At 59.9% G+C, this 24,132-nt stretch overlaps 2 protein-coding genes across 4 annotated transcripts; one reads left to right on the top strand and one right to left on the bottom strand.

Moving 5' to 3' along the window:
- Nucleotides 1–4,868: 4,868 nt before the first annotated feature.
- CENPB (centromere protein B) lies at nucleotides 4,869–6,787 on the bottom strand. The gene has a single exon (XM_054029345.1). It carries the CDS (start codon nucleotides 6,716–6,718, stop codon nucleotides 5,042–5,044), a length of 1,677 nt encoding a protein of 558 aa, XP_053885320.1. The 5' UTR covers nucleotides 6,719–6,787; the 3' UTR covers nucleotides 4,869–5,041.
- A 1,142-nt stretch (nucleotides 6,788–7,929) lies between these two features.
- On the top strand, nucleotides 7,930–23,219 carry LOC128837797 (RING finger protein 145-like). 3 transcript variants are annotated; one of them, XM_054029339.1, is made up of 10 exons: nucleotides 7,930–8,310; nucleotides 10,965–11,073; nucleotides 11,469–11,560; nucleotides 12,874–13,109; nucleotides 14,583–14,758; nucleotides 15,104–15,244; nucleotides 16,765–16,947; nucleotides 17,534–17,681; nucleotides 19,394–19,750; nucleotides 21,277–23,219. In XM_054029339.1, the coding sequence occupies exons 1-10, from the start codon at nucleotides 8,145–8,147 to the stop codon at nucleotides 21,664–21,666; spliced, it is 1,998 nt and encodes a 665-aa protein (XP_053885314.1). In that variant the 5' UTR covers nucleotides 7,930–8,144; the 3' UTR covers nucleotides 21,667–23,219. The 3 variants fall into 3 exon arrangements, with proteins under 3 accessions (XP_053885314.1, XP_053885315.1, XP_053885316.1); XM_054029340.1 differs by having other exon boundaries at nucleotides 12,879–13,109; nucleotides 21,277–21,570; XM_054029341.1 differs by lacking the exon at nucleotides 7,930–8,310 and adding an exon at nucleotides 9,365–10,303.
- Nucleotides 23,220–24,132: the final 913 nt, after the last annotated feature.

Here is a 24,132-nt window from a genome sequence, read left to right as displayed (position 1 = left end):
CAACTTATTCCAGTGTTTAACCACCCTGACAGTTAGGAACTTTTTCCTAATGTCCAACGTAGACCTCCCTTGCTGCAGTTTAAACCCATTGCTTCTGGTTCTATCCTTAGAGGCTAAGGTGAACAAGTTTTCTCCCTTCTCCTTATGACACCCTTTTAAATACCTGAAAACTGCTATCATGTCCCCTCTCAGTCTTCTCTTTTCCAAAGTAAACAATCCCAATTCTTTCAGCCTTCCTTCATAGGTCATGTTCTCAAGACCTTTAATCATTCTTGTTGCTCTTCTCTGGACCCTCTCCAATTTCTCCACATCCTTTTTAAAATGCGGTGCCCAGAACTGGACACAATACTCCAGCTGAGGCCTAACCAGAGCAGAGTAGAGCGGAAGAATGACTTCTTGTGTCTTGCTCACAACACACCTGTTAATACATCCCAGAATCATGTTTGCTTTTTTTGCAACAGCATCACACTGTTGACTCATATTTAGCTTGTGGTCCACTATAACCCCTAGATCCCTTTCTGCCGTACTCCTTCCTAGACAGTCTCTTCCCATTCTGTATGTGTGAAACTGATTTTTCCTTCCTAAGTGGAGCACTTTGCATTTGTCTTTGTTAAACTTCATCCTGTTTACCTCAGCCCATTTCTCCAATTTGTCCAGATCATTTTGAATGATGACCCTGTCCTCCAAAGCAGTTGCAATCCCTCCCAGTTTGGTATCATCCGCAAACTTAATAAGCGTACTTTCTATGCCAATATCTAAGTTGTTGATGAAGATATTGAACAGCGCCGGTCCCAAAACAGACCCCTGCGGTACCCCACTCGTTATGCCTTTCCAGCAGGATTGGGAACCATTAATAACAACTCTCTGAGTACGGTTATCCAGCCAGTTATGCACCCACCTTATAGTAGCCCCATCTAAATTGTATTTGCCTAGTTTATCGATAAGAATATCATGCAAGACTGTATCAAATGCCTTAATAAAGTCTAGGTATACCACATCCACAGCTTCACCCTTATCCACAAGGCTTGTTATCCTATCAAAGAAAGCTATCAGATTGGTTTGACATGATTTGTTCTTCACAAATCCATGCTGGCTGTTCCCTATCACCTTACCACTTTCCAAGTGTTTGCAGATGATTTCCTTAATTACTTGCTCCATTATCTTCCCTGGCACAGAAGTTAAACTAACTGGTCTGTAGTTTCCTGGGTTGTTTTTATTTCCCTTTTTATAGATGGGCACTATATTTGCCCTTTTCCAGTCTTCTGGAATCTCTCCCGTCTCCCATGATTTTCCAAAGATAATAGCTAGAGGCTCAGATACCTCCTCTATTAGCTCCTTGAGTATTCTAGGATGCATTTCATCAGGCCCTGGTGACTTGCAGGCATCTAACTTTTCTAAGTGATTTTTAACTTGTTCTTTTTGTATTTTATCTGCTAAACCTACCCCCTTCCCATTAGTATTCACTATGTTAGGCATTCCTTCAGACTTCTCGGTGAAGACCGAAACAAAGAAGTCATTAAGCATCTCCGCCATTTCCAAGTTTCCTGTTACTGTTTCTCCCTCTTCACTAAGCAGTGGGCCTACCTATGTTATGATTAAGCAATATGTTATACCATATATAGTCAGTGAATGTTAACCAGAGTTAATTTGTAGGAGTATAAAAGTATAAGATTGATCAGTATTTAGAGGAACCAAGTATTAGACATGAGTAAGACGAGCTGAAACACAAGAACCTGCAGGCTGAGGCCTGCAAGACTTTAGCTCAGCTATTTTAGGCCTTGGAGACAAGAAATGATGGTGTAAATCAATGACCGAGAACTAACCCGAAAGATTATGGGGAAAGAGGTACCAACTGGTAATATTGTGAAAGTGAAGCCGGGAAGATTAAATTTAAATGATAAAATGTTGTAACCACAAATATTGTCTCCAACATGTGCCTTTACCACAAGATAAAGGTGGTACGTCAATGTTAACGAGAACCTACCCAGCCTCTAGAATTCGGGGTCCCTTGTGTTTCTAAAGGCCACAGACCAATAAGGAAGAGCGGGGTGACACTTCCATGTACATGTGCAGAATGTAAATAAAATAAAATAAATAAAAAATAAATTAATGGAGATATCCTATCTTCCAGAACTGGAAGGGACCTTGAAAGGTCATTGAGTCCAGCCCCCTGCCTTCACTAGCAGGACCAAGTACTGATTTTGTCCCGGATCCCTAAGTGGCCCCCTTAAGGATTGAACTCACTACGCTGGGTTTAGGAGGCCAATGCTCAAACCACTGAGCTATCCCTCCCCCCCTAAGCTGTAGGATTAGACAGACTCACAGAATAAGAAGGGGTGCCCAGAACAGGAAAATTGAGCTTTCTATGGGAAACTCCAACAGGAACCACTCCCATACTGATGATCAATCCATGAGAAGGCCAACAGACTCTCTAACACCATCTAGGAGGATGTGAGTGTCTGTAAGTGTAACTGGTACATGGTGCTTATCTTTAGGAATTGTATATGTTGTGACACTTATAACTTGGTTGGTAACTTTAATAAAACTACTAAAAGATAGATTCTCTTGTGAGTGTATGTGTTATTTGCCTATGATTTCATGTGTTCCTGCGGACTCTAGATCCAGAACAAACAGAGAGAACTCTGTTGAAATTGAGACTGTAGCCGCCAGAGCTGAACCCACTGTAGTATAATTAACATTAACTAGACTAAAAGACTCCACTCTTCACCCTCCCCTGCCCCGCCCTATCACTGTCGTTCTGTATTAGCAGGGCTGCTGCAGAGCCTTGCGCCCCAGTCACACACCAGGGCCTGGCTGCTCTAGGCACAGTATAGCCACAATACAGGGGGCTGACAATGGAGGTGTAAGACAAGGGGTGTAGGTGGCTGCAGCTAGGCCAATGGGGGAGTGGGAGGGAGCAGGGAGGCCCTGCTGTAGCCTGTAGGGCTAGCCTGCTTGCTTGCCGATCTAGCTTTTCTTATGGGTTTGATCATTTGTTTTATTAGAATGGGTTTATCAGTTTGTATTGGCGTATTCTTGGCTGTAATGCAAGGAACCTACGGGTCACGTCCTGTATGTTGAGCTAAAGCAAGTTAGCAGACACTCGTTGGAGACCTTTAGTCGAGATAGGTGCTGCTGAGCAAAGGCATAAAGTATATGTATGTGTGTGACCTTTAACACGGAGAAGTGAGCAAGTTAAAGCAAGTTGGTGTGGATAGGGCCACCTACGTTCATGGCCTTTTTCAGACTTACCCGGCACACCATAAAGAACATAGAAATAACTGGTGTGGCCAGAAATAACAGAGGAGAGAATGAGCTAAATGGTCATCGAGACGCACGAAGATGCCAGCCTATAGAGTAAGTGCACCTGATATTTCTGTGGGTGAGGAAATTAAGTTTGGACATGGAAGGTGGGCACGTAGTGCTCATGCTCTGTCAGAAGGACAGTCCACCGTGTTAGTGCAGGTCAGTTCGTTTGTTGTTTAGCTTGTCCTGGTTAGTTCTTAAGTAAACTCGAAGTTAGCTCCTATCGTCTTTAGCTTTAGCTCTAGTTTCTACTATGATCTTCACCTCCCACTCAAGATTTAAGAAACCTGAACCATCGGACTCTCTTGGCATGCCAGAGACGAGGCTGGTCCTTTGTCTCTTATCACCAGGTTATCAAGGAAGGGTGTGAGTGTGTTAATTGAGAAACCTTTATCATATATAAAACCATGTGTATTGCTAGAACAATATTATGATTTTGTAATTGATTGATTGTTTGATTACTATTCCACTTGTCTCAATAAAAGTCTTTAAGGCTACATTTTGTTCTCAGTGTGAGTGTCCTTGTCATACATCCTGAGGGTCCTTGCAAACTCTGTGTAGCCTGATTCTGGGACAAGAACCTTATTATCTTCTGATCAGATTAATTGATGAGCCTATAATCCATGTTATCTAAACAATATTATTAATCTCCTAAAATCAGGCAACACTGCTGGGCCCTGCTCCGGTACCACATTCTGGCCTGCAGCTGCACGTGCTCTGTTGGGCCGCCCCCCACCAGGATCAGCCTCCACTTGCGGCTTAGGCTCCAACTCGGTTCCCTGACACCTGGGCACAGGCCTCAGGCTGCCCGCCCGGCCTCCCTGACAGCCTGCAGGCACCTGGGCAGCCTGAGCCGGGCAAAGCTGGAGGCACAGTCACAGGATGGGGACATGGAGGCCCTCATCCAATATGGCAGCCTCTTGAAGCCTTAATCAGGCTGCCCTCATCAAAGATGGTCGAATGCCCTTATCCAAGATGGCTGCCCCCTAGGCCTTAGGCGGTCTGCCCTCATCCAAGATGGCCACTCCTTCAGCCCTTAGGGCATCTGCCTTCATCCAAGATGGATGCCCCTTGAAGCACTAGTTGGTCTGCCCTCATCCAAGACCTGTCTTACTCAGGCTGCTCTCATCAAAGATGGCCACTGCGAACCACTCTCATCCGAGATGGCTGCCTTCTGAGTAGTAGAGCTAGACTGACAGTAGACACTCATTAGTAGCAGCGTATCGGTACCCTTTTGCTATGTTGCTCCTAAGAGGCTGTTGCTGTTCTGGGGGGTGTCATCTGACCAAAGGCAGCCTGCTTTTTCTGATCTGTCAAGCAGCGACAGTGCAACGATCTAGAGTTGTGACAGTACAGGGTCTGTTTACTATTATGGCTACAGTATTGCATTAGTGCACATACTGTACATTTTAAACACACGCTCTGTTCCGCATTTGTAGCCTACGCCCAGAAAGCAGCATTCACTGAGTAACAGTTATAAAAGTATCAACTTTTGTGTTTTTTTATGTTTTAAGAACAATCAAACATCAACCATGACAACAAACAAAACCTCTTGTAAACATTTTTTGTACCGGCATTTATTGTAATACTTTGTACGCACTGTAGATCACCCTGGATAAGGGCATCTGCTAAGCTAACAATACGGCAGTAACCTAAATTAAAGAACTGTTCCACATCAGTGTATTTTATTTCTACAGTGAGTATCAACCTGTACACTAAGCATGGAGAAACTCACTCATTTGGGGTGAAAGAACTCTGTTAATTTGCTCTGCTTCTTCTCAGTCACAATTTTGTTCTGAAGGTGGGATTCAATGTCCCAAAGCGACCTGTAGACCCTGTCCCCAAGCCCCTCTAGCTGCGAAAAGTGCCGAAGTGTGTTCAAAGCCTTCAACAGCTCGGAGTTTGTCGGGGATGGACCTTCATCAAAATCATCCTCGCTCTCCTGAGTATCCTCTGCATTATGATACGTTTCATCCACACAAGCGCGTTTCTCCGGCCTTGCAGCAGCTGCAGTGCGCAGTAATTCCTCGTGGGTTAGCTCTCCGAACGTCAGCAAATCTTCGTCCGCAGCCACAGCAGTTACTAAGTCCTCTTTTTCCATGTTGCCTGGAAGTGGAACATCGTTCAGGGGGTCGTCAATATCCTCGTCTCGCCCACCTTCCTCTGCCACAACAAATTTGCCTTTCCGGAAACAGTTGGAAATTGTTGTCGGCTTTACATCTTGCCAGGCCTCAGCAACAAGGTGAACGCAATCTAGCAAGTTCACAGTTTTCAGGACTGTCTGAACATCGGCGCTGGGGTCCACATGGAGAGCAACATTAATCCGGCTTGCGATTTTTGATCGGTAATGTCCCTTCATGTTCTCAATGACACCTTGAGCCATAGGTTGCATCGAAGACGTAGCGTTAGGGGGTAAGAATTCGAGCTGAATGTTAGTGAGAACCACTCCTTGCGGATGTACGGAGCAGTTAGCCAGGAAGAGGCATATCTGACGGCTCTGCCAACAAAGCTGACGATCCCACTTTTTCAACCACTTGATGAAAATCTCACCTGTCATCCAGGCATTCGCTGAACTGACATAATTGAGGGGAAGTTTCCTGAAATCCACCGGAAAGCATCGGGGTCGTTTTGACGTCCCGATCATGACCAGCGGGCGTTTGTCACTCCCATCCATGTTGGCACAGACGAGCACTGTTACCCTGTCCTTTGAAGCTTTCCCTCCTTCTTGCTTTTCATTTTTTTCTCCAAGTCCTCTGTCCCAGAGCCCTTTCAGATAAAGCCCTGTTTCATCAGCATTGTAGATGTCAGCCAGAGAAAACTTTTCAAGGAGACGCGGAAGTTTTTCGCACTGCCACTGCTCAGCGGTGGGTTTGTCCGCTGACTGTTTTCCACCCTGCTCTTTTTCGCAAGCAACATTGAAGCGTTTCTTCCATCTGGTAAACCAACCGTCGCTTGCCTTAAAATCATTCAGTCCAAGGGAAGCGGCGAGCTGACGGGCTTTTTCCTTGACTGCGGGTCCAGCCAACATCGCTCCCTGCGCCCTCTTCTCCTTGAGCCACGTAAAGAGAGCCCGGTCGACAGCAGGGGCTTTTCCTTCCCGCCCGCGCTTACGGCAGCCGTTCGACTGGCCGGCTTCGTAGTCCGCCAACAGCTTTTCCTTCTGCTGCCAGATCCGGCACACGACCGACCGGTGCAACTCCCACTTGGCGGCCACTTGGCTCTGAGTGGCCCCCGGCCGCTGGCACTCGCGGATGATCTGCACTTTCTCCGTCAGCGAGAGGCTTCTTGGCATTTTGTCTGGGTTCGCCCCACACCACGCGATGCCAGGGGCGGCGGGGGCGACGTCCCCACAGCACAGATGGGGCCTGTACCCGCCAATGCCCAAAGCGCTGTTGGGGGGAATGGCACTCATTCACTGGGGTTGCTCTTACACCAGGCTCTTGTTGCACACAAGCATCGCCTGCAGCTTCAACATGGCTGCCCCCTGCCTTGCCCTCACCCAAGATGGCGGCTTCCTTCTCACGCATCACCTGCAGCTTCAACATGGCTGCCCCCTGCCTTGCCCTCATCCAAGATGGCGGCTTCCTTAGCACGCATTGCCTGCAGCTTCAACGTGGCTGGCCCCGGCCTTGCCCTCACCCAAGATGGCGGCTTCCTTCTTACGCATCACCTGCAGCTTCAATATGGCTGTTCCCCGCCTTGCCCTTATCCAAGATGGCCGCCCCCAGCGTCTTCTTATCAAAGATGGCGGCTTCCTTAGCAAGCATCACCTGCAGCTTCAACATGGCTGCTCCCTGTTTGCCCTTATCCAAGATGGCCGCCCCCAGCATCCTCTGATCAAAGATGGCGGCTTCCAGCTTGGCTTAGCCTCGCTAGCCCCCGAGAGCTGCCCTTGCCTGAGATGGCCGACGAGGCGTCACTGGGAGCCTGCGCCAGGCTTTCCGGCGGGGGCGGGACCGGGAGAAAGTGAAAGTGACAGAGAGGCCGCCGCGCCGCGGGCAGGGAACGGCCCCCCCGCCCCCCCCCGTTAGGGAGAGACCCCCCCTCCCCCCCCCCCGGCGTGACCTGTCAGGTGAGAGCCGGCGGGGGGACACGGGGAGACCCCCCCGCTGAGAGCCTCCTCGCGGGACAGGGACCCCCCCCCGCTCAGCGCCCCCCCTCCTGAGCTCCCCCCTGCGGGACAGGGCCCCCCCCGCTCAGCGCCCCCCCCGCGGGACAGGGCCCCCCCCCGCTCAGCGCCCCCCCTCCTGAGCTCCCCCCTGCGGGACAGGGACCCCCCCACTCAGCGCCCCCCCTCCTGAGCTCCCCCCTGCGGGACAGGGACCCCCCCGCTCAGCGCCCCCCCTCCTGAGCTCCCCCCTGCGGGACAGGGACCCTCCCCCGCTCAGCGCCCCCCCTGCGGGACAGGGACCCTCCCCCGCTCAGCGCCCCCCCTGCGGGACAGGGACCCCCCCCGCTCAGCGCCTCCCCTCCTGAGCTCCCCCCTGCGGGACAGGGACCCCCCCCGCTCAGCGCCCCCCCTGCTGACTTCCCCCCTGCAGGACAGGGCCCCCCCCGTTGATGTCCCCCCCCCCCGTGGGACAGAGCCCCTGTCTCCCACTGAGCCCCCCCCCGGAGGTCCCCCCTTGGGACAGCCCCCCAGTTGAGCTCTGCCCCCCAGAGAGAGACCCCCATCCCTGGGACCATACCTAGGGGAGGGAGACCCCCCCGGTTGAGCCCCGCACCCCCAGGGAGGGAGACCCCTGAGACCGCCCCCCGCACCCGGGGGAGAGGCGGCTCCCTCCCCCCCATTGGCTCCCCTAGGTTGCCCCCCAGCGGCCCGGCCCCGGGGCCCGGCCATGCCGCGGCTGGAGGAGGTGGCCAACGTGGTGCTGCGGGTGCCCAGCATCGTCCTGCTGGACCTGCTCTACCGCTGGGACGTCCAGGCCTTTGCCGAGCTGCTTCGGCCCAAGCAGGAGGAGGCGTCGTGGCGCCGCCGCGCCCTGTGGCACGGCTACTACCTGGGTGAGGCTGGGGGCACGGGGGAGCGGTCCTGCTCCGGGCAGCGAGGTCTGCGCCCTCCCAGGGAGCGTCCAGGAGGGGACGGCGAGGCCCGGGGAGGTGTCGGGGCCGCCCACCCTCGTGTTTCATCTGGACGCGGGCGGGAGGTGCAGACTGAGTCCCAGCATGCATTGCTCCTTGGCGCGCGGCATGCTTGGGCCGGCTGTCTGCATGCACCATAGCTGGAGTGGGGCACTGTCTGTATGGGGGCGTAGGGTCCTGGGCGGAGACTGGGTGCTGCCCCCCCAAGAGGTATGTGTAGATAGTGGGCGGCACAATTTAAAGGTTTGGCCGCTTCCCCAAACAGCTCAAGTCAGTCAGACCCCGTCCCCGGGCACAACCCTCCCTTGCCCTCACCGTGCTCCCCCAGAAAGCGGCGCCCCCTCCCTGCAGCGCCCAGCTGCTGTTCCAGCCTCTCCCCGGGGGGCGCAGATTGCCTGGCCTCCGAGATCAGGGCTCCACCAGCTCCCGTGCATGGAGGGGGCCCACCGGCACCATGTGACTGAGTGGGGCTGGCTGAGTCAGCAGGAAACCCATGTGCGGGAGTGGGGAGCCCCCGCCCCGAGCCCCTGGAGGCTGGGTGGTTTCCAGCTGTGGCTTCCAAGGCGCCCCCTCCCCCCCAGCTGGGGGCTCCTGCATATTAGCCACCCCATGGTGTTCCCTATCCCCCCCAAATACAGAAGTCAGACTAGACTGTGTGCGTGGCAGGCCGGCTTGTGAGAGCGCTCTGAACGGGCCATACTTTGGGTGGAGCTCTTGCCTGTCACATCGCTGGGGGATCGGCTGCAGGAGTGGTGGATCGATCCTAGCGCAGCGGGACCCTGCTTCCTTCGCTGCCCGATGACAGTAGCTAACTATGGGCCAGGACAGAAGGGCACCCCAGCTTCCCCTGCCCCCAGATATCTGTCTAGGCAACACCTCTCACAAGCTTTGATGTGGCTGGCAGGCCTGGGGATCTCCGTGTCCTGGGTGCTCCAGTCTCCGGCAGTTTGACAGCAGGATAAAGGTCTTTGGGTTGCAGGTTGTCCCGGGAGTGCTAGCTGGGAGCACGGCTGCAGAATAGCCCTTTCCTCCTCAGGTTTGGGCATGTAACTAGCTCCGTTTGGCTCCTTCCCGGGCCAGCGGGAGCTGGTCTGTTGGCTCGTGAGCTCTGCAGGGTGGATGCTGCCTTGGGCGAGGGAGCTGGGTTTGGGTTCAGAAAAGAACCAGGTAAGTTCCTGGAGGATAGGTCCATCCATGGCTATTAGTCCTGGCTGCAGCCCCGTGCTCTGGGTGTCCCTAGCCTCTGACTGCCAGAATCTGGGAGTGAACGATGGGATGGATCACTCGATAATCGCTCTGTACTGTTCATTCCCTCTGAAGGCAATTCCCTGGCGTTGGCCCCTGTCGGCAGACAGGGTACTGGGCTAGCTGGAGCATTGGTCTGACCCACTCTGGCCGTTCTTATGGGTTTGACTCGTGCATCATCCAGAGAATCATTAACCACGTTCTGAATGCAGACGCTTTCTTGTTGCTGTATGAGGAGGAAGGACCTGGCTTGATGGTCGAGTCCCAGGGCAGTTTGCGGGGCTGGCAGGTTTTGTTAAAACCTGTTCACTTGCAATCCAAGCCCAGTGAATCATAGAATATCAGGGTTGGATCTCAGAAGTCATCTAGTCCAACCCCCTGCTCAAAGCCGGACCAATTCCCAGGCAGATTTTTACCCCAGTTCCCTAAATGGCCCCCTCAAATGGCCCCCTCAAGGATTGAACTCACAACCCTGGGTTTAGCAGGCCAATGCTCAAACCACTGAGCTATCCCTCCCCCCAGGCATCCCTGAGAGGCAGTGAACAGAGTCCCATGGTGCCATTTTTACTAGCGCGCGCAGGTTTTTCCCTTCTAGTCCAGTGTTGGCTCCTGCGTGGAGAAAGGATTTGAGTCCAAGGCTGCCAGAGAGAGGAAGTGAGGCCCAGAGCGGGTAAGGGAATCACACGCTGAGGTGCCCACGCCTGAACGCACTATTCCGGGCCTGGCTTTGCAAGGCCAGGTACAGAACGACTCACCCTGCCGCAGACAGACCGGTTGCCTCCAGTGTCTTTGGGCCTTGCTCTGTGAGTTAGGGTTGCAGGGCGGGGACTTTGTCGGGTGCGAGACCTTGGGCCCAGGCTGCTGGAGGCTGGTCAGAGCCCCGAGGGCCTACAGGAGAGAGGCAGCTGCCCCCTCCTGGCCTGCTGGATGACCCACACTAGAGCACCTCTGCAATGTGTGATAGCCCCTTCCTGTTGTTCAGTGTCGCTGTTCAGCAGCTGCCGCATCCTGCTCCAGAGGTGGCTGCATTTCAGTGGTGGGCGAAGCCCCCGCTGCGTGTAGCGGATCGATGGAGTTGTTTGGGAAAGCGCAGTATCTTAATACACGGGGCTGAGTTTGAACTGGTTTCTCCTTTCGTCGCTAAGGTAAGAGGATGGGGGCCGGGGCAGAGAGACTCCAAGGAAAGGCTTGAAGAGGAGAGACCGGAGCGCCCACGGGGCTAGCGCTAAAGGCTGGGTGCCATTTCCGGCTGTGCCCTCGGGCATGGGTGGGCAGCGCAGTGAAGGGATACGGCAGGCATGGCTGGCTGACCTGTTCTCTCCCTTTCCCAGGCCACGTGTTGTGTGTGGTGGTGCTGCTGCTTCCAATCAGATCCCTGGTGAGACTGTACCTGTACGGCCTGACACTGCTGCTGCTCTTCGTGGGGCACCAGACGGCCAGGTGAGCCCCCTGCCGTGCCCCGAGGGCCCTGTCAGGGGCACGCAGCGTACGTGGCTCTCGCAGGGCTGTGGGGACTAGCAGTGCGCCTTGCAGCAGTGCTTGGTACCCTGGGAGGAGAACCCCGGCTCCGGGGGAAGCTGTCACAGGGACTGGAGGCGCGTGCTCTCGGGCTGTGACTTCATGGCTCTGACTCCTGGCCCTGGGGTAGCGCTTGCCCCTGCGGTGTGATCAGGAGAGGAAGGTGGGCTGGGTTTCGCTGGCGCGGGGACTCGGTAGAAGATCGCAGGTGCATACCTGGGGCTCTGGCTAACTAGAGTGAGTGTGGAGCTGACAGGCGGGGGGGTGGGGGGACGGAACAGGCACCTGCTGCTAAGACCCCACCCCTCTCCTTCCAGGGACTACATGCGCCTTGAGATGGAGGGTGAGTTCCAGGGAGCTGTGTACCAGGACCCTGTGGTGCTCAGCCGCTTCGTGACCGCCCTGACAGGTAGGCTGCCCCTGTGGCCCCCCCTTCCTGAGACGCCTCTCTGCAGGGCCACCCCATCTTCCCCTTCGGCACGGGGAGCAGATGGAAGCCCCCCAGCCCGAGGGAGGGGCGTGTCCCCGGGTCAGGGTTTTCCCATGGGATCCCTCCCACCAAAACCGGAATGGCCGCAGAGCATGCGGGGCACGCTTTCCCCACCCCCAGCGCCTGTCCAAGGAGCGGAGCGGAACCGAGACACCCACAGCTGGCACCGGTACGGATCGGGGGGCCCTTTAATGGCCGCTCAGTGTGACCACGGCCCACCCACTCCCGCAGCGCTGTGGGGAGCCCAGCCTGACTGCCGGCTGACCAGCCGCTCTCAGCGACTAGCACCACCTCGAGTGAGTTTGAATCCGAATCCTGACCACATCTCGGCTCGCCCTGGGGCGTGTGACTTCACCCCTGCTTTGGGCTTCCAACGGGGCCTGGGTTTGGACGCAAGGGCCGGTCTGCGCCCCATGCTGCGGGTTAGCTGGCCATGCAGGCGATACACCCGTTCAGTTACACGCCGCAGCCCTGACTCAGATTTCAATCCGGCTTCTCCCAGCGGAGTTTGTCAGTGAGTGGCGGGTGGATACACCCGAAAGGGGTGTCTCTGCACAGGGGTTGGTGCGGGTGTCAGTAAACCGGGGCGAGGCTGTGCATAGAGCAGACCGAAAACTTCCCAACTGACCTCAAACGACACAGACACAGCTCGGGGCTAATGGCTACCCAGGGGGACAGCGCCCTCCGGTGGCCATTTGTAACCTGAGTGGGGAACGCTTCCTTGCAGGCAGGGTGCAGGTCGAGCCCCTCCCATACAGCCTCTGTGCCGCTGGGTGGGGGCCGTGGGGAGGAGGGTGAGCCCAGGCTTGCTTGCAGCAGTGGCTGGGAGAGCTGGTGATGAGTCGAGTCTCCCTTCACGCAGCACCTCTCATCTGAGGGTCTCAAAGCACCATCCACGCTCACTGAATAGCAAACGTCCCGCTGGTGGCGGGGGGCAGCATTAACGGCCTGTTCTAGGCGGGGAAGTGGCTCGCCCACGCCCAACAAGGAGACGGTGGCAGGTCTGGGAACAGCACCCAGGAGTCCTGACTCCCAGCCCCGTGTTCTAAGCACTAGGCCACGCTGCCTAGGCTGTGGGCTGAGCCATCGTGCCAGCTGGACATGTGCATGCCGGGAATGCTGGTTGTACAGGGGAGCGACGTGGGACGTGGGAAGGGAACCGGCAGGGGCCGGCTGTGAGCCACGGCCACGCTCCAGCTGCACTAACGGGCCTGATCTCGCCTTCCCGCCAGGCCAGATCTTTGTGAGCACGCTCTGCGCCCTCCTGATGAAGACCAAGCAGGTGTGGCTGTTCTGTGCCCCGCTGCTCCCGCTGCTGGCCCGGCTCTGCGGCCTCCCCCTCCAGGCGCTTCCCGTGGTCAACACCTTCGCCACCTCCGTCACTGTGGTGGAGGTGCTGTATGTAGCCGCCTCCCACCTGCTGGTTCCCTTCCACCTAGCCGCTGCGGCGTGCAGGGAGGTGGCTCAGGTGAGCGGCTGGCATGCAGGGAGAGGGCGGGTGAGGGGAGATGACTGAGTCTGGCAGTGCCCTCAGGCGGGCAGCTCGGGGCACTTCACAGTGAAACCAGACTTGTCCAGGGGACTGGCCCGGTCAGGGGGTAGGAATGGGACATGGGGCCTTGCCCCTGTAGGGGGCGCTGGTTCCAATCCAGCTGCAGGGGAAGGGACTGGCCCAGTCACGGGGGTGGGAATGGGACACGGGGCCTTGCCCCTCTCGGGTGGGAGACTAGCTGGCTTGGGGCGGGTGGGGGAATGAGTAAGGCTAAGATGAAGTCATGGAATCCATGACTTCCAGCGACCTCCCTGACACTGGGGGCCCCGCAGCTGTTCAGCCGCTATGAGCAGCCCCACACCGCCCCCCACTCCCAGCCTACGGCAGCAGAGGAACCCTGGAGCTGCTCAGTGCTCGCAGCGGGTCCCACGCAGCTCCCAACCCCGCAGGGCAGTGCGGGGACCCTCGTCAGCTATAGCCCCGCAGGGCAGCAGGGGGACCCCTCCCAGCCACTGTGAAATGGGGTCCCTGCAGCTCCCTGCCGCTGCGGGGGGCAGGGTGCCGGACCCTCCTCCCTAGACATTCTGTCAGGGATGTTTTTAGTAAAAGTCAGGGACCGGTCACGGCTTCCGTGCTTTTTGTTTATTGCCCATGACCAGTCCCTGATTTTTACTAAAAACATCCCTGACAGAATCATAGCCTTAGGAATGAGACATGGGGCCTTGCCTCTCGAGGGGGTGTCCAGGCTGAGGAGACTGGCTGGTGTGGGGGGAGGAGATACGGGGCCTTTTCCCCTCTAGGGGGCGCTGGCTCCCATCGGGCCCCAAAGCGGGGCAGCTGGCTAGCTCAGGGGCTGGGGAATGGGACACGGGGCCTTTCAGCTCAGAGCCTAGTTCCTGTGTAGCCCAGGGTGGCTGTGAGGTGCTGGGTGTGAGACAAGCTGATGAATCTGAGTCCATTTTAATGTGAGCCCCTTCATGCAAACCACCATCAGAACTGGGCCTCTTCGACCTCCTACGGACAGTCCCCAGGGACTCCCCTCTGGCCCTGGGGAGCCGGGCTGTGGCTCGCTGGTGGGGACAGGGCACTCTCCGGGAGCAGACGGGGTTCTGTCTCCAGGGCTGGGAGCCCAGAGCTTAACACACTTCAGACACTGCCCCCAGGTGCCCTGTAAACCTGCCGGCGGAGCTGGTACAGGAGTCTGACTGCCCAGCCCAGTGGTCCCTCCAGTCCAGTGTCTGACTCCGTCACTCAGACCAGAGGGGGGTGGAGGCAGCGGCTGGCGATGGGCGTGATCAGACACCCCCTCCCTGAGCTGGGCTGGGGCTCTGTCCGGCACACAGAGCTGGGCCACCCAAAAGGGGGAGGGACTCCTCCGTGGTAGATCCCCGCTGCAGCCCCCCGGCCCAGCTGTGTGACAGCGCTGGCTAATGGGCGCCTCCTCCCCAGGGACTGGAGATGTACAGGCTGGTGGCCTTGGCCATGTCCCTCTGGAGCCAGCTGGCCGTCCCGGTGCTCTTCCTTGTCTTCTGGCTGGTGCTCTTCACCCTCCAGATCTACTCTTTCCTGGCCTCTTCCAACAGCCTCCTCGCCCAGCAGGGACTGCTCTTCATCTTCCTCAGCAGGTAGGAGGGGCGACCCACGCTGGGGCAGGGGGCGGAGTGGCCTGGAGGGCCACCAGGGCTGATCCAGGGAGCAGTGGGCCCGGGTTGCCTATGGGGGGGGGATCTAGACCGTTCTGGGCTGGAACTCATATAATGCCCGGGCTTGAGATAAGGGACGTCGCATACCCGACCTGCTTGGACCCCAGTGATTCAGGTCTGGGTCCCTACTGCCCCCTGGTGTTCCTGCTGCGGTGCTGTACCTGCCTGCTCTCCTAGCCCATTCACTGGGACCTGTCCGTATGGGCTAGGGATGGACCCGGGGCCTCCCGAAGGAGCGTCTCACCCTGCCGTGTGGTCTCTTGGCAGCGTGGCGGAGTGCTGCGGCACGCCCTACTCCCTCCTCGGCCTGACCTTCACCGTCTCCTACCTCGCCCTGGCCGTGCTCAACCTTTGCAAGTTCTACCTGCTGGGCTACGACGCCTTCCAGAACGGCAACGTCATGCACAGGTGAGGGGCCCCCGGGGGCGCGGGCATGGCTGCCGTGCTGGGGCCGAGGAGGCCGCATGCTTGGCTTCTGGTCAGGCGGCTCTGCCGGTGACCGTGCTGCAGTCAGAGGGGACGGCGCCACGGATGGACGTACCCTGGCTGGCTTGGATCGAGCTCACTCCAGTCACGAGCAGTGGAGCAGCGGCAGCGTGGACGAGCTGCTCGAACACGTACCCCGGCGGGGCTTCTCCAGCCCATGCTGTCGTGGCTTCCCAGATACTGGTACTGGAGCGAGCAAGATGCAAGCTAGCTCAGGTCTGTCTACGTGTGCTGCAGTCACCGCTCTGATCGCCGGGGACACCCCCCCGGCAGCTGCCCGGCTCCAGGGGCAGGGCTTCCCGCTCCGCCTTGGGCAGCAGGATGGCATCGTGCCGTCATCCTCGGGTGTGATGCGGGCGCGCTCTCTGCTCCCCCTTCTTGTCTCTGTGATCCATGAGCTGGGTCCGACTCTCTCCTCCCCACGATCACACTCCCCTGGGCGGGGAACACGCGTGGTTAATTGTGACTCCAGTAGTGCTGCATGGCAGAGAGAGCGCCTGCCACAGCCGGGGCAGCTTGTTATCGGCCTGAGGCAAAGCGCTGGCAGCTGTCAGGAGAGGAGGGGGGTGACTGATGCCCAGGATCCGTGTGTGACAGGTTAACCCCCTCCGGGGTGCCACTGAGCCCGCCCATTCCACCAGCCTGGGCTCCCTCACCCTGTCCCGCTGTGCCAGGCCCTCAAGCCTCCGCCAGCACACACAGGTAGGGACACGCCCCACTGCAGAAAGACACAGACACGGAAATCAGCTCTGCATGGGAAGAATCAGCTAGGGGATCGCCCAGCACTCCAGTGCACACCCCCTCTGGGGAGCAAACCCCATATTGTACCGTCTTGCCCTGCCCAGAAAACGGTACAGCGTAAGCTCATGACATTCGCTCCCTCCCTCAGTGTGGAGGAAGTTATGCACGGCTTTCTGCCCCTCCCGCCCAGTTACGGGTTCCACAAACTGGTTTTAGAGAAAACAAAGCCAAGTTTATTAACTACAAAGGATAGATTTGAAGTGACTATAGGGATAGCAAATGGATCAAAGCAGATTACCCAGCGAACAAAACAAAGATGAAATCTAAGCTGAAGATACTACAGAAACGGGTTACAAGTAGGAGTTTCTCACCCCAAATGTTGTTTTAGGCAGAGTGCCGATTGCCCTGCCCCAGATGACCGGCTGGGTGCTGAGTCTGGGCTGTGAGCACCACTCCCCCGGGTCGAGGGCTGTGTCACTGATTTGGGCAGGGTCTGAGTCCCGGCATGCAGCACTGTGTGTGCGTTCACGGCTGGTCGCTGCACGCGTGGTTACCATGGCTGGCTGCTCAGATAGCCGGCGACGCGCCTGGCTGTCTGCACTAGCGGGTCCTGGCTTTGAACACGCGGTGGTGATCGCATGCCTCCAGCGGGCGCGCGGTTGTTGGTTGAAGCCCCATGCCTCCTTCTGCTCGCCTGGCAGGGGTGTGACGGAGGGCGTGACGCTGCTGCTGCTGGCTCTCCAGACGGGGCTGCTGGACCTGCAGATCCTGCAGAGAACCTTCCTCCTCAGTATCATCCTCTTCATCGTGGTGACGTCAACCCTGCAGTCCATGATCGAGATAGCCGACCCCATTGTGCTGGCACTGGGGGCTTCGCAGAACAGGTAGCGCCTGATCCCCCGGCCCTGCCTGGTGCCCTGCAGCCTGCCCTGGTGGTGTGGCACAGCTTCCACCCAACCAGAATCCCAGCGCTCCCCATGGCTGGGGCTTGCGTGGGGGTCTCCCCAGACCAGGCCCAGTCCTGGCCGCCCCTCGGGACTGCCTGGGGCTTGATACAGCACCTCTTCTCCCAGGGCCCACCCCAGACAGGGTCCCGTTGACGTCTCAGGCCCTCGGACAGGCTGTTGCTGAGTACAGCGACGCCGCTGCCTTCCCCTTCGCCCCTCGCGGGGCTGCGGAGACCCCTGGCTGGGAGCCGGTGCCATGGCTCAAGGGAGCGTCCCCAGCGGCCACGAGGAGTGAGGGCAGAACTGGCTGGGCCCTCAGGCCTCCCTTAGCTCCACCTGCCCAAGCGGGGACGGGCAGAGTGTCGTGCGTCTCCCTCACTCCTTACCGGTCCGGCAGGCTCCCTAGCCCTCTCCTCCGGAGTGGGAGGGACCCCTGGGTGCTGCGGGGGGCTCTGGGGAAGTGCCGGAGCCCTGCAGGCCGAGCTGTGGCCTGGCCAGGCCTCTGACGTGTTCCTCCTCCCAGGAGCCCTTGGAAGCACTTCCGCAGCCTCAGCCTGTGCCTCTTCCTGCTGGTTTTCCCCTGCTTCATGGCGTACAAGATCGCTCGCTTCTTCCACATGGACTTCTGGCTGCTGATCCTGGTCTCCAGCTGCATGCTCACCTCCCTGCAGGTACGGCCGGGCCCGCTTCTCCTGTACTGACCCCCAGCCGCGCGCTCACCTCCCTGCAGGTACGGCCGGGCCCGCTTCTCCTGTACTGACCCCCAGCCGCGCGCTCACCTCCCTGCAGGTACGGCCGGGCCCCCTTCTCCCGTACCGACCCCCTCCCCGCGGGAACGGCTGGGCCCCCTTCTCCTGTACCGACCCCCTCCCCGCGGGAACGGCCAGGCCCCCTTCTCCCGTACCGACCCCCTCCCCGCGGGAATGGCCGGGCCCCCTTCTCCTGTACCGACCCCCAGCCGCGCGCTCACCTCCCTGCAGGTACAGCCGGGCCCCCTTCTCCCGTACTGACCCCCTCCCCACGGGAACAGCCAGGCCCCCTTCTCCCGTACCGACCCCCAGCTGCGCGCTCCCCTCCCCGCGGGAACGGCCGGGCCACCTTCTGCCATACCGACCCCCAACCGCGCGCTCCCCTCCCCGCGGGAACGGCGGGCCCCCTTCTCCCATACCGACCCCCAGCCGCGCGCTCCCCTCCCCGCGGGAACGGCCGGCCCCCCTTCTGCCGTACCGACCCCCAGCCGCGCGCTCCCCTCCCCGCGGGAACGGCCGGGCCCCCTTCTCCCGTACCGACCCCCAGCCGCGCGCTCCCCTCCCCGCGGGAACGGCCGGGCCCCCTTCTCCCGTACCGACCCCCAGCCGCGCGCTCCCCTCCCCGCGGGAACGGCCGGGCCCCCTTCTGCCGTACCGACCCCCAGCCGCGCGCTCCCCTCCCCGCGGGAACGGCCGGGCCCCCTTCTGCCGTACCGACCCCCAGCCGCGCGCTCCCCTCCCCGCGGGAACGGCCGGGCCCCCTTCTGCCGTACCGACCCCCAGCCGCGCGCTCCCCTCCCCGCGGGAACGGCCGGGCCCCCTTCTGCCGTACCGACCCCCAGCCGCGCGCTCCCCTCCCCGCGGGAACGGCCGGGCCCCCTTCTCCCGTACCGACCCCCAGCCGCGCGCTCCCCTCTCTGCGGGTATGGCTGGGCCCCCCTTCCCTCAATCCCGGTCCTCGGCCATGTGCCTCCCTCCCTGTGGCTACGGCCAGGTCCCTCTCCCCCCAGTTCAAGTCCCCAGCCACGTGCTCCCCTCCCTGTGGGTATTTCTGGGTCCCCTTTCCCCCATCTGGGTCCCCAGCCATGTGCTGCGCTTCCTACTGGTACAGCCGGGTCCCTCTCCCCTGATCCAGGTCCCCAGCTGCGGGCTCCCCTCCCTGTGGGTACAGCTGGAGTCTGCTAACGAGCCCTGCCACCCTGGAGTCCCAGCTCCCGTGGTGCTGCGCTGGCTGGCTTGGGACCCTCTGAACTTCCTCGCAGCCTCCTGCCCTCCTGGCCAACCCACGTTCTGTGCCCTCTGCACATGCTGGGACTTCCCTGCCAGCCCCTTGGCAGAGCATGACTGCCTCTGTTCAACAGCGACCACAGCACGGAGCCCTGTGCCCTCGCTGGGAACCCTTCGCCACCTGAAACCTGGCCACTCAGTGTCCCCCGTCCCTGGGCCGGTCCCTGACACCTCGCCCCCTTCACACCCACCCTGGGGTGGCACCTTGCCAAGGGGCATGGGACAGTCGTGGTAACCAGAGTCACCTGGTTTTCCATCATCTGCCCCTTGCGAGGGGCGTGGGGCCGACTGGCCTGGTTGCCATTGGCAACGGAGCATCGCCTCCACTCTCTGACCCTTTGTGCCAGGTGATGGGCACCCTCTTCGTCTACGCGCTCTTCATGATCGAGCTGCTCCAGGACGCGCCCCTGGAGAAGACGGACGAGATCATTTACTACGTCAACGCGGTGAGCCGGGTGCTGGAGTTCCTGGTGGCCGTCTGCGTGGTGGCCTACGGCACCTGGGAGTCCGTCTTCGGCGAGTGGAGCTGGATGGGCGCCTCCGTCATCATCATCCACTCCTACTTCAACGTGTGGCTGCGGGCCCAGTCGGGCTGGAAGAGCTTTCTGCTCCGCAGGGAGGCCGCCAAGAAGATCAACTCGCTGCCCAGGGCCACCAGGGGGCAGCTGCGGGACCACAACGACGTGTGTGCCATCTGCTTCCAGGTGAGCCGCCTCGCCCGCAGGATTGCGCCGTGGTGCCAGCGCTCAGCAGCGGGGGCGGGGACTCCCTCTCCGGGGCACAGGGGGTCTCCAGCGCCCTCCTCCTGCACCGGCCCCACTGCCCCGCGGAGTAGGTCACTGCTGGGGCGCCTTCCCCTGCTTTTCAATGAGCCAGCGCGGGGGACGGGGCCAGGTCTCTTGCAGATCAGAAACCCCTTGAGTGCACTGCGTGTATCTCAGGGGCCCCCTCCCCAGCCCACCCTGCTCTGCGCTAGGAGGTGGCTTCTCGGGGCGTTGTACAATCCGAACTCCTCAGTTGGCCTTCACGTGCCCTAGATCGGGGGTAGGGTTGGATCCACTTCGAACAGGCTGCAAGGGCTGGGGATGGGGGTGTGTGTGTCACTGGGCGGTTCACACCGAGATCAAGGGCAGTGACTGACCCAACGGACCCCAGACTTGTCGCCTGCACAGCCCCCTTGTCGGATGTCTTGCTCCCTGCGGCCCCAGGCAGCCTGGAGAACACCGGCGTGACCTGGCGTGCACCGTCGGTGCGAGGTCACGATGTGCGGAGGACGCCAGTTTGTAAAATGCCATCCTCCACCCCCTCGTGATTGCTGTGACCCCTCCTGCAGCTGGTCCGACCCCACGCGGGCTCAGAGTGTGGGACCCGCTGGGCTAAACCCTGGGCAGTTAGTTGCTCAGTTCATTCGTCCACTCAGCATTGCTAGGGGGCAGAGGAGTTTCCTGGGTTCAGGCTGCCTGCAGACTCAGGCGGACGCTGCCGCTCCCGTTACACTTGGGCCCGTTTGGCAGGTGTACTCCAAGGCCATGAGCGTGAGATTCGGCTGAGTCTGGTTACGCCACTTGGGCCCTGTAACTGCCACAGGCCGTGTGCTCACCTGCCCTGGAATCCAGGCCCACGTGTTCCAGGCTCCATGGCCACGGGCGGGCAGCAGAATTGCACGCTGACAAGGATTCGAGCCCTTACCGTTGAGAAGGGAAACCTAGGAAACCTGGCCTGAGGGGGAGGAATGCAGCACCGACTGCCTGAGTCTGCAGACAGCCTGGAACAGGAGCTCGCTGATCTGTGCTGAGACCCGTGACTTGTGCGGTACAAAGGATGCCAGTGGGGGGGCCTCCGGTGACAGCCCAGGCTGGCAGGTGCCTCCCAGCGCAGCTGCCCAGCAGGATGGGTGGCTCACATCTCCTAGTGACTTCCTAGGGGCCCTGAATGCGAAGGCCAATGGGCAGGCAGAGGGGTGCTGGGTAATGGGGCATTTCCTGGCCTCGTCTTGGGGTGCCAGCCATGCTGGAGAGGCTGGTGTGAGGTTGGCAGCACCCCTATAACACCGCCTTGCCCTCGATGGCACCAGGAAGCCTGGGACGGCCTCTTGAAGCAGGCTCTGCCCCGGGTAACTGGAGACTGGATCTTCGTACCCCCGTCCCGTTTCAGCCGGGACAGCGGTGTCTGTCCCAGCTCTGGCTGTGCTGGCCGGCTCCCCACTAACCCTCCTTCCTCTGCCGGGCAGGAGATGAACGTGGCCGTGATCACCGACTGTGGCCACTTCTTCCACACGGGCTGCCTCCGCAAGTGGCTGTACGTGCAGGACACCTGCCCCATGTGCCACCAGCCGGTGAAGCCCTCGGCCACCGAGGGGCCGCAGCCAGACGGGGGAGAGCGGGCGGAGCCAGGGCCCATCCCAGAGGAGCAACCGCCTGAGAATGCAGATGCCGAGGCTGCGGGAAGGGCAAGGACCCCGGGTCCCAGCAGGACCGCCGAGGAGCAGGAGAACCCAGCACTGGCAGAGCCCAGCAGGGCCGGACTGCTCCCAGAAGCTGTGCCCAGTGAGGGGGGCAAGCCCATGGACCCAGCTGGGAGCAGGACTCCCCAGCCAGTGTCTCAGGGCTGCACTCAATAGCCGTGTGCCTATCTGGGGCGCACAGCCCTGCCGGGCACCCTGCCCCCTCAGGACCGAGGAGCAGGCTCCTTCGGGAGCCCCAGCCCGGCGCCCAGGAAGCACGGAGTGGGGCGGAGATCGTGGAGTGGGGCAGGAGCCGGGGCCGGCACGGTCTCCGACGGCAGCCCCTCTTCAGCCTGCAGCGCCGGCCCCCCACCCCCGGAGCCTGGGCTGGGGCATCCCTGCGACCCGAGTGCCCAGCGAGTCAGTGCCAGGCATGGCCAGTGCCAGCAGAGGTGGCGTGACGGCCGCTGCCAGGCTGGGAAGTGTAACTGCCCGTGCGCTGCCCTGGAACACGCCCGCTTAGCCCCACAGGACAGGCCTGAGTCTGCAGACTTGCTTCAGCTCCGGAGTCCCCGGTGCAGTGCCAGGGAGGAGCACGCCTGGCATTTAGAAAGGCAGCAGGGCCCAGCCCAGCCCTGCTCCGGCTGCACGGAAACAACCGGGAAGCACTTTGCTGGCTCGTGCTCCACTGCGAGCAAGCACCACCGGGCTGGGCTGCCCCTGTTATAGAACGGGGGTGTTACCGCTGGCTCCCCAGTCACTCGCTGCTGGTGCCAGATCTGTGTGGGCTCTGCCCCAGCGCAGGGGCTCTCGCACCCGCCCTTCCCTTCCCTTTCCCCTGCCGGAATGGGAGAGGCCGAGACGCACTGGCCTGATGGCTCTGGGGTGACTGGGGCATCGTGCAGCTGCTTGGGACCATGTGCAGGAAGGGGGAGAACCTATCTGGGCAGGCCCTGTGCTCGCCAGGCCGGGCCTGTCTGCTCGGGCACGGGCGGAGGTGGCCTGCTGCACCACTGGTATTACAAGGCTCCTGGGGGGGACCTTGGCACACCCCAGGATTGGGCCCTGGGCAGGGCAAAGTGCCCTTTCCCTCTGCTGGTTCAGCCTGCAGCATCCCCCGCAGAGCCTCTCCCTGTACCAGGCCAGTTCTGCTCTGAGAGGAGTTCGCCCTGGCAGGGGAGGGGCCAGGCTGCTGCTGTGACACAAGGACGCGTAGCTATGCACTAACAGCAGCCATGTCTCACCCCAGAGGTGGCTGCATACCAGTGGTAGGCAAAGCAAAGACAGGCCGTGAAGTCTCCCCCATTCTGTACGCTGCCCTCTGTGAAGTATTTCTCCACCACAGGTCGATGCCCCTTTCCCATGCAAGGTCCCAAGGGAATGTGATGAAACTTGAATAGAAAACCCCTTTCGTTTTTAAAGCCTCAGGGATTAGTAATTCCAAGGAAGCCGTGGCTTCTCCCGGAGATGGCCGGGCCTTCGTACAGCTGGGCTGGGCATGTCTGCGCAGCGTGTTGGATCCATTGGGAGCGAGGTGTTCGATCACCGTCAGCTCTCTCTTCCCTTCAGAAGGGACCCCGTCCAGCCTTATTCGTGGTACCTTTGGGCGATCAAAGCGCCTGGAATTTGCAGATTCCCATTAAAGCTGTCGCGCTGTGTGGGCCGTTTGCATTCGGACCGGCGACCAGCACAGGGTGGCTACGAAAGTGCCATTAAAAACACAGAACGTTTGTGTGGATCGTCACTGTGAACTGGGGGGAAGGGGGCAGGGCGGGTCCCACTCCGCTCCACTGCGTGGGTAACCCTGAGCCAAAGGCAATGATCGCAGCCTAAACGGCCACCTGCCCTCAAAAACCAGGGGCCAGGACTGCCTGGTGCCGGTAACCTGCTCCTTGCCCACTGGTCTGGCCAGGTCCCCTCCTGTTCTCAGCTCTTCGGTGTGCCCCAGTCCCTGATCTGCTCCAGCCCTCCCAGTGCCGCTGCCCAGCGTGCTGCTTGGCTCAGCCAGCCGCAGGGCCCTGGGCTCGGTGGTGAGGCAGGGGCCGGTGGAGGCTGTCGCCCATCCCGCTCAATGCCAAGGGTTGCCCCTGTGCGGGCCTGTTCCTCCGTGCTGCTGAAGTCACTTAGCCGGGCCTTGGCCACTACTTCAGAGCTGCGGGCGCGGGGCTCTGGAGAGCAGCAGGCTCAGGGCAGGTTCTTGGCTGGCGGGATCGTGGAGGAGAGACACCGCTGCCCACCTGCTGAGGCATGGAGCTGGCGCAGTGTCCCGTGCTGAGGATCAGGCGGGGGGAGATCCAGTGAGGAGGTCTCTGTCACCACAAACCAGCTGCAGCCATGTTTCTGCTTGTTTCTTGGAGCAAGTTTGATTCCTTCCTTCAAACCTCTTGCGGCTCCCTCGGCCCTGCCAAGGGGATGTTGGCTGCTGGCCTAGATCCTCTCCCAGTCCCCTCTAAATCCACTCCCCCAAATCTGGGCTAAACCTCTGTGCCAGCACTGTGCTGTGGGGGGGAGGGGGCTGTTCATTTCATTCCAGGTGAGGATGTTTAAGGCCAAACCAGCCAGATCTCCTGGCTCCTCGCTGCAGGGACTGGGCAGGCAGTGGCCTCGGGTCTCTGAACTCAACGGGTGAAGGCTAACGGCATT

This window comes from Malaclemys terrapin, chromosome 5 (genome assembly GCF_027887155.1).
Source record: "Malaclemys terrapin pileata isolate rMalTer1 chromosome 5, rMalTer1.hap1, whole genome shotgun sequence".
NCBI lineage: Eukaryota > Metazoa > Chordata > Testudines > Emydidae > Malaclemys > Malaclemys terrapin.
This window is presented reverse-complemented; position numbering and strand designations above follow the sequence as displayed.